Here is a 13863-nt window from a genome sequence, read left to right on the forward strand (position 1 = left end):
TACAAAGGAGATTTACAAGGATGTTGCCAGGGCTGGAGAATTTTAGCTATGAGAAAAGATTGGATAGGCTGGGGTTGTTTTCTTTGGAACAAAGGAGGCTGAGGGGAGATTTAATTGAGGTATATAAAATTATGACGGGACTAGATAGAGTGGATAGGGAGGACCTAGTTCCCTTAGCAGAGGGGTCAGTGACCAGGGGCATAGATTTAAAGTAATTGGTAGAAGGATTAGAGGGGAGCTGATGTGAAATTTTTTCACCCAGAGGGTGGTGGGGGTCTGGAACTCACTGCCTGAAAGGATGGTAGCGGCAGAAACCCTCAACTCATTTAAAAAGTACTTGGATGTGCACCTGAAGTGCTGCAACCTACAGGGCTACGGACCAAGTGCAGGAAAGTGGGATTAAGCTGGATAGCTCTTTTTTGGCTGACAAGGACACAGTGGGCCGAATGGCCTCCTTCTGTGCTGTAACATTCTATGATTCTATAATCTCAGGTACAACCCTCCACTGATAACTAAAGATCAGCAAGCTCCTTAATAGACGTCCTGAGGTCAAAATTCTTCAGCCCTGTCGGCGCACTGCCACTATAACTCCGACGGAAAGGGCCGGAAAATAGTCCGGGACCTTTAATATGCTGTAATGTTGGAGACGCCCGTGGCCATTTTTTTGGGGCAGAGCTTCCGTCTATCGCAAACAAATCTATGGAGGGGGTGGGGCCCTCGCTGGGAGTTGCTGCATCCTCGGCCTGTCAGAGGGCTAGCGCATCTTCGGAGGCTGTTCGACCGGGATGGAAGAGGCATAGCAGCCTTTTCGATGGCGGTTCTGGGCCCCACCATGGGGTTTCGGGCCAAGGACCACAGTGGCGAATAACTACTTTTTCGCATTTGACCCCTTGCTCAGGCAGTCTGGTGCAAAAGTTTCACTGCAAGGGGGACAGGTATTGTTTCAGTTGTAAGATGTGGGCGTTGCGTGTTATGTAACGGTTGACCAATAATTCTATTACTGTTCTTTCTCCCCTCTAGCCTGCTTGAGAACGGAAGTGGCAGATATTGTTTTTGTAATCGACGGGTCGGGCAGCATACAGCCACATAATTTTGAGAGTATGAAAAGGTTCATGGTGGCATTGGTGAACAGTTCTGCTGTCTCCCCGAGCAGGGTTCGGTTTGGGGCCGTGCTGTACAATAGCGCACCTGACGTTCAATTCCAGCTGACTCAGTTCAAGAGCAAAAGCGAGGTCCGCGAAGCGATTGGTCGAATGCAGATGCGAGGCGGGGCCACCTACACCGCACGTGCTCTTCAGCAGGCTAAAGAGCTTTTAGCCCCGGAGAAAGGGGGCCGAAGGGCAGAAGGGGTTTCGCAGTTCGTGCTAGTGATTACCGATGGACAAGCTACAGATTCGTCAGAAGTACCCGGGGCAGCGGAGGATATCAGAGAGGGTGGAGTGACCGTCTTCGCTGTGGGGATAGCGGGAGCCAATGAAAGAGAGCTCCACGCGATTGGAGGCGCAAGAGAAAACTACTTTTACGTCCAAGACTTTGACGCTTTGAAAAACATAACTAGGAATATCTCGCAGCTGGTTTGCACGAGCGCAACTCCAGGTAAAGGACGACCCGAAACCAACAATATAAGTGTAGCGTAGTGAAGTTTACGACCTGACAGGGTTTTGCATTTTATGCTGGGGTGGGGGGGTGTTGGAGCAGGTTAGCCTCACACCATTTTCGCTCCTCGCAGGCTGCAGTATAACTACTACCCAGTCAGAGGTGAAGTTTAAAAAGGGACAGCTGAACTTCCAGAGTCGGGGGGGGGGGGGGGGGGGGTGTGGAGGAACACAGGGCAGGGGCAGGTCTTGGCATGGGGTGGTGGGGCGGGGGTTGGGTGGGGGGTGGAGGTTGCTAGGGGCAAGGCTGTCAGCCGAGCACCAGGCAGGGTGGCTGGAGTTTTTCTTGACTATGAATCAGCCTCCCTGTCAACATCCATTCCGAGTGGGCGCTATAGGTTGGGGTCGCTGCCTGATTTAAAGGCAGTTGCGGGGGTGGGGGATCTAATGAGCTTTGTATGCAGTTTGTGCACAGGCTCCCTTTGCCCCCTTTGCACTTATATTCCACATTGGGGGCATTCTGGACACCTCAGGCATAATGTAGGCCTCAGGCTTCTGATAATACAGAGAATGAGCCCATTGTGGTTCAGCGCAGCAGATACCGTATTTGGTATCTGGCCCCCATGCGAAACATTGTGAAGCTTTCACTGCTTCAAAGCAGAATGGAGTATAACAACAATAAAATGAGCTGGGTCACAAATTCCAGCATAAAGATATGTATTTGGGATATGTTTAAAAGTACAATGAAGCTCCCCTCATCCCCGGTGAGTAAATGTACTGCCTGGTATGGTATTGGGTTATAACCAGGAAAGTGCCGGGTTCAATCCTGAGTCTTTGCTTAGTTAGCTGATACCAGATGGAGTGTCCCAATAGGCCCACTGTGGGGAAACATTATCCAGGACCACAGCTCCTGATTGCTGTACAGTGACTTGTGCTGCTACGTAAATGGGCGACCAATCAGGACAGGATTGGGCTCAGCTGTGAAGCCACCCATGAACGAATAACCTGTCCTCGCTCGCTCTCTAGTCCAACGTGGAGAATGGTTGCTCGAGTGATGTACCATAAGGTGGCAGTAACCATGAAACCATACTCCAAACACGAGTCGGGCTCCTTCACGAGGGGAGGAGATTGAGGGGAAGAAAGGAGTGCGTTGAATTGTAGTCCCAAACTGTAATTGGTTATCTTTACTTTTGCAGAATGCGATCTTCAACAAGCAGACATTGTCTTCCTAATCGACGGATCTGAGAGCATCGACGCTGAAGACTTTGACCGCGTGAAGTCTTTCATGAGAAACATGGTTGACGTTTTCACTGTCGCTCCGAATAAGATCCAGTTTGGTCTGGCTCAGTTCAGTACATCTTTTCAAAAAGAATTTGACCTAAAGGATTTCTCGGAGAAAAAACCATTGATGGCCAAAATTGAAGATATGGACCAACTGAATCAAGGGACCAACATTGGACTGGGACTGATTAACGTAGCCAATTTGTTCACGTGGGAGGCAGGTAGTCGGAAAGCCTCTGGCGTGCCCCAGTTCCTGCTGGTGATCTCCGACGGGAGGTCAAGGGACAATGTGGTTGCCCCGGCTGATAGCCTGAGAGACGAGGGCACTAGTATTTTGGCCGTGGGGATAGGGAGAGCCGATGTGAACCAGCTTCTGCAAATCTCAGGATCGCAAGACAGAGTCTTCTTTGTCGAAAATTTTCGAGACCTGGGCAAGATTAAACAAAGGATCGTCCATCGCATCTGTGATGACGATCCGAGAATAGGTGAGCGAAGGATTCATTCTACCCTTTCTCCGATCAGCCAGTGCTTATTTGCTGGACTCTATAACGACCGTCGGAATTACAGAAATGTATCTCGTACAGCTTTCTGATGTAGTAATTTCAGAAATGACAAGTATAACATCAGCTGGGTATGATCATGTAGTGGTTATGTTACTGGACTAATCATAGAATGGCTACAGCACAGAAGGAGGCCATTCGGCCCGTTGAGTCCATGCCGGCTCTCTGCAAGAGCAATCCTGCTAGTCCCATTCTCCCGTCCTTTCCCCGTAGCCCTGCAAATTTTTTCTTTTAACTACTTATTCAGGTTTTATTCCCTTTTGAAAGCCATGATTGAATTTGCCTCCACCACCCCCTCAGGCAGTGCATTCCAGATCATAACCACTCGCTGCGTAAAAAAGGTTTTCCTCATGTCGCCTTTGGTTCTTTTGCCAATCACCTTAAATCTGTGTCCTGTGGTTCCCGACCCTTCCGCCAATGGGAACAGTTTCTCTCTACCTACTCTGTCTAGACCCTTCATGATTTTGAACACCTCTATCAAATCTTCTCTGAGCCTTCTCTGCTCTAAGGAGAACAACCCCAGCTTCTCCAGTCTATCCACGTAACTAAAGTCCCTCATCCCTGGAACCATTCTAGTAAATCTCTTCTGCAGCCTCTCTAAGACCTTCACATCCTTCCTGAAGTGCAGTGCCCAGAATTGGACACAATACTCCAGTTGTGGCCGAACCAGTGTTTTATAAAGGTTCATCATAACCTCCTTGCTTTTGTACTCTATGGGCTCAATTTTAGGGGGAAATTGCGGGTGCGTTGGTGGGTGGAGGGGCTCTGAAAATCACGGAAATCCCGTTTGGGTTCGGAAGCCGGCTCCAACCTGCCGACTTCCGAGTTTCCCAGGGACCCACCTGTGTGCACACAAGTGACCCGAAAACGGAAGTCCCACCAGCAATTAAAGCCGGCGGGATGACAGTAAAAGAGCCAAATGTAGCTCATTGAGGTACTTAAGGCATTTTACCTGTGACAGATGAACGGATTGGAACGATTTTTAACATACCTGGGCGGCTTGCCCACCGCTTCTGATTCACGCCTGGTGAAACCAGACGTGAAGGGCCGGATCAGGGAAAAAGAAACTAAATAAATTACATAAAACATCATAGAAGGAAGTTAAAACACAAAATGAATCTACCTTTGCAACCTGCTGCGATGTCCCACTCTTCACCCCCCCCATGTCCCCCTCTTCACCCCCCCATGTCCCCCTCTTCACCCCCCCATTTCCCCCTCTTCACCCCCCCATGTCCCCCTCTTCACCCCCCCATATCCACCTCTTCACCCCCCCATGTCCCCCTCTTCACCCCCGCATGTCCCCCTCTTCACCCCCCCCATGTCCCCCTCTTCACCCCCCCATGTCCCCCTCTTCACCCCCCCATGTCCCCCTCTTCACCCCCCATGTCCCACTCTTCACCCCCCCATGTCCCCCTCTTCACCCCCCCCATGTCCCCCTCTTCACCCCCCCATGTCCCACTCTTCACCACCCCATGTCCTGCTCTTCACCCCCCCATGTCCCCCTCTTCACCCCCCCATGTCCCCCTCTTCACCCCCCCATGTCCCCCTCTTCACCCCCCCATGTCCCCCTCTTCACCCCCCCATGTCCCCCTCTTCACCCCCCATGTCCCACTCTTCACCCCCCCATGTCCCACTCTTCACCCCCCCATGTCCCCCTCTTCACCCCCCCATGTCCCCCTCTTCACCCCCCTGATGTCCTCCCAATGTTCCACTCTTCACGCCCCATGTCCTCCCGATCTTCCCCTCTCTCCCCGGATTTTCCCCTCTCCCCCCCCGATCTTCCACTCTCCCCCCCGATCTTCCACTCTCCCCCCCGATCTTCCCCTCTTCCCCCCCCCTGATCTTCCCCTCTCCCCCCTGATCTTCCCCTCTCCCCCTCCCGATCTTCCCCTCTCCCCCTCCCAATCTTCCCCTCTCCCCCTCCCGATCTTCCCCTCTCCCCCTCCTGATCTTCCCCCTCCCCCTCCTGATCTTCCCCTCTCCCCGCCGATCTTCCACTCTCCCCCTCGATCTTCCCCTCTCCCCCCCCCCCTGATCTTCCCCTCTCCCCCCTGATCTTCCCCTCTCCCCCCTGATCTTCCCCTCTCCCCCCTGATCTTCCCCTCTCCCCCCTGATCTTCCCCTCTCCCCCCTGATCTTCCCCTCTCCCCCCCGATCTTCCCCTCTCCCCCCCCGATCTTCCCCTCTCCCTCTCCCCCTCCCGATCTTCCCCTCTCCCCCTCCCGATCTTCCCCTCTCCCCCTCCTGATCTTCCCCCTCCCCCTCCTGATCTTCCCCTCTCCCCCTCCTGATCTTCCCCTCTCCCCCTCCTGATCTTCCCCTCTCCCCCTCCTGATCTTCCCCTCTCCCCCTCCCGATCTTCCCCTCTCCCCCTCCCGATCTTCCCCCTTCCCCCCGATCTTCCCCTCCCCCCGATCTTCCAATCTCTCCCCCCCCAATCTTCCACTCTCTCCCCCCGGGATCTTCCACTCTCTCCCCCCCCCCCCGATCTTCCACTCTCTCCCCCCCCCCCCCGATCTTCCACTCTCTCCCCCCCCCGATCTTCCACCCTCTCCCCCCCCGATCTTCCCCTCTCCCCCCCGATCTTCCCCTCTCCCCCCCCAATCTTCCCCTCTCCCTCTCCCCCTCCCGATCTTCCCCTCTCCCCCTCCTGATCTTCCCCCTCCCCCTCCTGATCTTCCCCTCTCCCCCTCCTGATCTTCCCCTCTCCCCCTCCCGATCTTCCCCTCTCCCCCTCCCGATCTTCCCCCTTCCCCCCGATCTTCCCCTCCCCCCGATCTTCCAATCTCTCCCCCCCCGATCTTCCACTCTCTCCCCCCGCGATCTTCCACTCTCCCCCCCCCCGATCTTCCACTCTCTCCCCCCCCCCCCGATCTTCCACTCTCTCCCCCCCCCGATCTTCCACCCTCTCCCCCCCCGATCTTCCACCCTCTCCCCCCCCGATCTTCCCCTCTCCCCCCCCGATCTTCCACTCTCTCCCCCCCCGATCTTCCACTCTCTCCCCCCCCCGATCTTCCACTCTCTCCCCCCCCGATCTTCCACCCTCTCCCCCCCCGATCTTCCCCTCTCCCCCCCCGATCTTCCACTCTCTCCCCCCGCGATCTTCCACTCACTCCCCCCCTCGATCTTCCACTCTCTCCCCCCCTCGATCTTCCACTCTCTCCCCCCCCCGATCTTCCACTCTCTCCCCCCCCCGATCTTCCACCCTCTCCCCCCCCGATCTTCCCCTCCCCCCCGATCTTCCCCTCCCCCCCGATCTTCCCCTCCCCCCCGATCTTCCCCTCCCCCCCGAACTTCCATTCTCTCCCCCCGATCTTCCATTCTCTCCCCCCCCCGATCTTGTACTCTCTCCCCCCCCCCCCCGATCTGGCACTCTCTCTCCCCCCCCCCCCCCCCCGATCTGGCACTCTCTCTCCCCACCCCCCCCCCCCCCCCCCCCGACCTGGCACTCTCTTCCCCCCCCCCACCTGATCTTGCACTCTCTCTCCCCCCCCCCCAGATCTTGCACTCTCTTCCCCCCCCTCCCCGAACTTCTGTTCCAGCACCGGATGACGTCTCGCTCTCTTTCTCACAACGCCCCCTCCCACCGGCATTGCAGCTCCCGACGGCAGCCAGCCTGTCAATCAGGCTAGCTGCCGGGCACAAAACCCAGAGAGCACGTTAATCATCAGCAATCACCACCCGATCGCGTCGGAAACGGTAAGTTTTGTTCATGCAGGTTTGCCACGCGCACCTTCACCCCCCCCCCCACCCCACTGCCAACCCGCCACCATTGCAAAATCGACCCCTATCCCCTATTTATAAAGCCCAGGATCCCATATTCTTTTTCAGCTGCTTTCTCAAACTATCCTGCCACCTTCAACAATCTGTGCACATATACCCCCAGGTCCCTCTGTTCCTGCACCCCCATTAGACAATAGTTTATATTGTCTCTCCTTGTCCTTCCTACCAAAATGTATCACTTTGCTCTTCTCTGCGACAAATTTCATCTGCCACGTGTCCGTCCACCAGCCTGTCTATGTCCTCTTGAAGTTTATCACAATCCTCCTCACTGTTCACTACACTTCCAAGTTTTGTGTCATCTGCAAATTTTGAAATTGTGGCCTGTACACCCAAGTCCAAGTCATTTATATATATATCAAGGAAAGCAGTCGTCCTAGTACGGCCCCTGGAGAACACCACTGTACACCTCCCTCCAGTCCGAAAAACAATCGTTCACCACTACCCTCTGTTTCCTGTTAGTAGCCAATTTCGTATTCATGCTGCCACTGCCCCTTTTATTCCATAGGCTTCAACTTTGCTGATAAGCCTATTATGTGGCACTTTATTAAACACCTTTTGAAAGCCCATATACACCACATCAACCGCATTGCCCTCACCAACCCTCTCTGTTACCTCATCAAAAAACTCAATCGGGTTAGTTAAACACGATTTGCCTTTAATAAATCTGTGCTGGTTTGCCTTAATTAATCCACACTTGTCCAAGTGACTCTTAATTTTGTCCCGATTATTGTTTCTAAAAGCTTCCCCACCACCGAGGTTAGACTGACTGGCCTGTAGTTACTGGGTTTATCCTTGCACCCTTTTTTGAACAAGGGTGTAACATTTGCAATTCTCCAGTCCTTTGGCACCATCCCCACATCTAAGGATGATTGGAAGATTATGGCCAGTACCTCCGCAATTTCCACCCTTACTTCCCTCAGCAACCTAGGATGCATCCCATCCGGACCGGGTGACTTATCTACTTTAAGTACAGCTAGCCTTTCTAGGACCTCCTCTTTATCAATTTTTAGCCTATCCAGTATCTCAACTACCTCTTCTTTTACTGTGACTTTGGCAGCATCTTCTTCCTTGGTAAAGACAGATGCAAAGAACTCATTTAGTACCTCGGCCGGGCCCCCTGCCTCCAAATAATAATCCTAATAATCCAGAGAACGTGAGTTCAAATCTCACCATGGCAGCTTGCGAATTTGAATTCAACTTCCAAAATGGGAAGATGGTGATACTAAAAGTGACAATGAAGCTGTCAGGTTGTTGTAAAAACCCAACTGGTTCACTAATATCCTTTAGGGAAGGAAGCCTGCTGCCCTTACCCGGTCTGGCCTATATGTGATTCCAGTCCCACACCAATGTGGTTGACTCTTAACTGTCTTCTGAAGTGGCCTAGTAAGACACTCATTTTGTATGAAACCACTACAAAGGGCAACTGGGGTTGGGCAATAAAATACTGGCCTTACCAGCAATGCCCACGTTCTGAGAATGAATTATAATTTTAAAAAAAGCATTCTTTCCGCTTCATAACCCATCACTTTCCAGAAATCACTTTGGATGAATAAAAAGGTATTTTAAAATGGGGAATAATCGAGGAGTATGAGACGGGAAGGGGGAGGGGAAACTATGGAGGAACTTGTGTAAGCTTGGCTCTGTGTCCCACCAAATTACGGATGCTGGACCTGGAGAGGATCATTTCACTGCTTGCCTGTCTGAACAGCCTGATAGTTTCGCAGAGTCTGACCTTCAGCAGTTTGCCAAAGCAGATTTTGAGTAGCTTACATTCCCAGATAAAGTCAGGAGCGAGACAAAAGAACATTGTGAAGCGATTGGTTGGCATCTTAAATGGTAATCTTGTGGTGTAAGATCCACTCGGGGCTTTTGCCAAAGTGGAAACAATGGCAGTGTGCGAGCTGCCAATTGTACTGTCACAATTAGGAGAGCTCCTTCTTCTTCCAGGATGTACCATTGATGTTGCTGTGGGGGTGAACCTCCCTAGCCCGGCACGATTCCCGAACACAGTTGGCAGTCAGCAGAAACTGCGGGCGCACCTGGACGCAATCATCCAGAGAATGGTGGATCTACGCAACATCAGCTGCGTGACAGGCCACAGTCTGAACACCAGGGTGGCGTTTCACATCACTGATCGGGCTGGAAGAACGGTCTTTGAGTCAAATTTTGAAAACTACAATCCAGATGTCGTAAGGAAGTTGAAAGCATTTCTGTTGCCGACAATGGGCCAAATCAACTTGACTGCTGATTATCTACTGTCTTTTTCAAACAAATTTGAGCAGGAGTCAGACAGAAACGTTAAGGTAACATTTGATAAGTCAGGAGAAAGGATGACCATCCACATGACATTATCAATGAGGATTACTTCTTTGGGAAAGTTGTCTGTAACTAACTATGATTCATTTTATATGATTTTCGCATGGATGAATAATCTCATGGGGTTAGTATTAGGTGGTATTGATTCAGAATAATAGATCCATTGAGGTATACAGCACAGAAGGAAGCCATTCAGCCCATCGTGTCTGTGCCAGCTCTTTGCCAAAGCAATCCAGAGCAATCCCATTGCTCTGCCGTGCACAGCTCCAGAGACTCTCCGTGCCCAGATAGTTAATGTAAGATCCTCACCCTCATCTTAAAATCTCTCTGTGGTTTCACCATTCCATACCTCTGTGATCTCCTCCATCTACATATCCTAGAAATCTCCTCTACCTGTATATCCCTGGAATCTCCTCTGCCTGTATATCCCTGGAATCTCCTCTGCCTGTATATCCCTGGAATCTCCTCTCCCTGTATATCCTTGGAATCTCCTCTGCCTGTATATCCCTGGAATCTCCTCTCCCTGTATATCCCTGAAATCTCCTCTCCCTGTATATCCTTGGAATCTCCTCTCCCTGTATATCCCTGAAATCTCCTCCACCTGTATATCCCTGGAATCTCCTCTGCCTGTATATCCCTGAAATCTCCTCTCCCTGTATATCCTTGGAATCTCCTCTCCCTGTATATCCCTGGAATCTCCTCTCCCTGTATATCCCTGGAATCTCCTCTGCCTGTATATCCCTGAAATCTCCTCTCCCTGTATATCCTTGGAATCTCCTCTCCCTGTATATCCCTGGAATCTCCTCTGCCTGTATATCCCTGGAATCTCCTCTGCCTGTACATCCCTGAAATCTCCTCTGCCTGTACATCCCTGAAATCTCCTCTCCCTGTACATCCCTGGAATTTCCTCTCCCTGTATATCCCTGAAATCTCCTCTGCCTGTATATCCCTGAAATCTCCTCCACCTGTATATCCCTGGAATCTCCTCTCCCTGTATATCCCTGAAATCTCCTTTACTTGTATATCCTTGGAATCTCCTCTCCCTGTATATCCCTGAAATCTCCTTTACTTGTATATCCTTGGAATCTTCTCTACCTGTATATCCCAGAATCTCCTTTACTTGTATATCCCTGGAATCTTCTCTGCCTGTATATGCCGGAATCTCCTCTGCCTGTATATCCCTGGAATCTCCTCTGCCTGTATATCCCTGGAATCTCCTTTACTTGTATATCCCTGGAATCTCCTCTGCCTGTATATCCCGGAATCTCCTTTACTTGTATATCCCTGGAATCTCCTCTGCCTGTATATCCCTGGAATCTCCTCTCCCTGTATATCACTGAAATCTCTTCTGCCTGTATATCCCTGAAATCTCCTCTCCCTGTATATCCCTGAAATCTCCTCTGCCTGTATATCTCTGGAATCTCCTTTACTTGTATATCCTTGGAATCTCCTCTGCCTGTATATCCCCGGAATCTTCTCTACCTGTATATCCCAGAATCTCCTTTACTTGTATATCCCTGGAATCTTCTCTGCCTGTATATCCCTGGAATCTTCTCTGCCTGTATATCCCTGGAATCTTCTCTGCCTGTATATGCCGGAATCTCCTCTGCCTGTATATCCCTGGAATCTTCTCTGCCTGTATATCCCTGGAATCTCCTCTGCCTGTATATCCCTGGAATCTCCTCTCCCTGTACATCCCTGGAATTTCCTCTCCCTGTATATCCCTGAAATCTCCTCTGCCTGTATATCCCTGAAATCTCCTCCACCTGTATATCCCTGGAATCTCCTCTCCCTGTATATCCCTGAAATCTCCTTTACTTGTATATCCTTGGAATCTCCTCTCCCTGTATATCCCTGAAATCTCCTTTACTTGTATATCCTTGGAATCTTCTCTACCTGTATATCCCAGAATCTCCTTTACTTGTATATCCCTGGAATCTTCTCTGTCTGTATATGCCGGAATCTCCTCTGCCTGTATATCCCTGGAATCTCCTCTGCCTGTATATCCCTGGAATCTCCTTTACTTGTATATCCCTGGAATCTCCTCTGCCTGTATATCCCGGAATCTCCTTTACTTGTATATCCCTGGAATCTCCTCTGCCTGTATATCCCTGGAATCTCCTCTCCCTGTATATCACTGAAATCTCTTCTGCCTGTATATCCCTGAAATCTCCTCTCCCTGTATATCCCTGAAATCTCCTCTGCCTGTATATCTCTGGAATCTCCTTTACTTGTATATCCTTGGAATCTCCTCTGCCTGTATATCCCCGGAATCTTCTCTACCTGTATATCCCAGAATCTCCTTTACTTGTATATCCCTGGAATCTTCTCTGCCTGTATATCCCTGGAATCTTCTCTGCCTGTATATCCCTGGAATCTTCTCTGCCTGTATATGCCGGAATCTCCTCTGCCTGTATATCCCTGGAATCTTCTCTGCCTGTATATCCCTGGAATCTCCTCTGCCTGTATATCCCTGGAATCTCCTTTACTTGTATATCCCTGGAATCTCCTCTGCCTGTATATCCCGGAATCTCCTTTACTTGTATATCCCTGAAATCTCCTCTGCCTGTATATCCCTGGAATCTCCTTTACTTGTATATCCCTGAAATCTCCTCTGCCTGTATATCCCTGGAATCTTCTCTGCCTGTATATCCCTGGAATCTCCTCTGCCTGTATATCCCGGAATCTCCTTTACTTGTATATCCCTGGAATCTCCTCTGCCTGTATATCCCTGGAATCTCCTTTACTTGTATATCCCTGGAATCTCCTCTCCCTGTATATCCCTGGAATCTCCTCTGCCTGTATATCCCTGGAATCTCCTCTCCCTGTATATCCCTGAAATCTCTTCTGCCTGTATATCCCTGAAATCTCCCCTCCCTGTATATCCCTGAAATCTCCTCTGCCTGTATATCTCTGGAATCTCCTTTACTTGTATATCCTTGGAATCTTCTCTACCTGTATATCCCAGAATCTCCTTTACTTGTATATCCCTGGAATCTCCTCTGCCTGTATATCCCGGAATCTCCTTTGCTTGTATATCCCTGGAATCTCCTCTGCCTGTACATCCCGGAATCTCCTTTGCTTGTATATCCCTGGAATCTCCTCTGCCTGTATATCCCGGAATCTCCTTTGCTTGTATATCCCTGGAATCTCTATTTAAGTTGCATGTCTAAAGGAGGTATTATTGTACATTTACTTTATATTCAGGTAGCAATGCCAGCCTGACTTTGGCGACAGTTCACTCTCTCTGGAGGAGCTGTAAACCAGCTGCCAATGTTCTGGCCATGGGTTGGGATGACTAGGCCACCCATTTAGCACAGCACCAGGGTCTTCTCAATGGCTGGCAGTGAGCTTTCCTCGGGCCGTAACTGCTGGTGCTGTCGGAAGACCCACCACAAGGTAAATGCACCTAAACGGGCTGAGTTCCATTGAAAGCTTTGGGACTTTCCAATCTGTCCATTCTTATGGTTCTTTTTAAACTCTCTCTTTCCAGGTGATAGTGATGTTTACAGATGGAGCAGATGACAGCATGAAGAGGCTGAAGGAAGCGTCAGAAAGACTCCGGCTTAATGGTAACCAGCTCCGGGATTAACTGCAAGCCTGTGTTGAAGATATTAGATGTGCTCCCGGGGATACTGATAGCACTGAATGTTGGCATTGAACAGCGGCATTTAACGAGAAACATTCAGGGATTTTTTTTTAAGTTAAGTTTCCTATTGGGTTTTAACATCTGGATCTGTAACAGATGTTACTTTACAGCGTAGAGCTCTTATCAAACAGGGGTGTATCGTCCCTCAATTCTCAGTATTTGAAACAAAGAGATCCCAGTGCATTAAGAGAAACAAGGTTTTGGGGAAAATCCATGTCCATTGCTGTGATTGTGACAATACTTTAACGAGCAGTTTGCCAGGTACACGGAGATTGTATCACTTTTTTATCTCTGCCTCATGCTATGCCATTCTTTCCGTGACAGCAAAGTGCTTGATGTTCGGAAGCAGGAGTTTCCTGAAGGGCTGTGCCCTTTGCAATGTTTGTTGTTTGTGGTTGCTTTAGTTTTGTCCACATTCCTGTTCTCCCCTCAGGCTACAGGATGTGGAGAAAAAATTTTTAAAAGAAGGACAAGAGGCAATAAAAAAATAGTTTCCTTACTGCATGGGAGAGAACTAAGTCATATTACATTCAACTCTCAACCCAAATAGAAACATACAACTATATGATGAGTAAAATGGACAAGAAAAAATCTCACCACTGCATGTAGTAATGGTGCAGGCTATTGGGAAGAAACATGTGGAGAGAGGGAGAGCTCATCCAAAACTCTACTGCCCTTA

The 13863-nt window shown here is 50.2% G+C and overlaps 1 protein-coding gene across 1 annotated transcript in view; it reads left to right on the top strand.

The window, feature by feature from the left end:
- The window catches only part of LOC137335649 (collagen alpha-6(VI) chain-like), a 136438-nt gene that overhangs the window by 34307 nt on the left and 88268 nt on the right, over positions 1-13863 (top strand). Inside the window, exons 8-11 of the mRNA XM_068000943.1 lie at positions 1021-1596; positions 2792-3361; positions 9167-9522; positions 13029-13107. Of these exons, the coding sequence (XP_067857044.1) occupies positions 1021-1596; positions 2792-3361; positions 9167-9522; positions 13029-13107 (1581 nt within the window). The remainder of the gene's footprint in view (positions 1-1020; positions 1597-2791; positions 3362-9166; positions 9523-13028; positions 13108-13863) is intronic.

Source organism: Heptranchias perlo, chromosome 2 (assembly GCF_035084215.1).
Source record: "Heptranchias perlo isolate sHepPer1 chromosome 2, sHepPer1.hap1, whole genome shotgun sequence".
NCBI lineage: Eukaryota > Metazoa > Chordata > Chondrichthyes > Hexanchiformes > Hexanchidae > Heptranchias > Heptranchias perlo.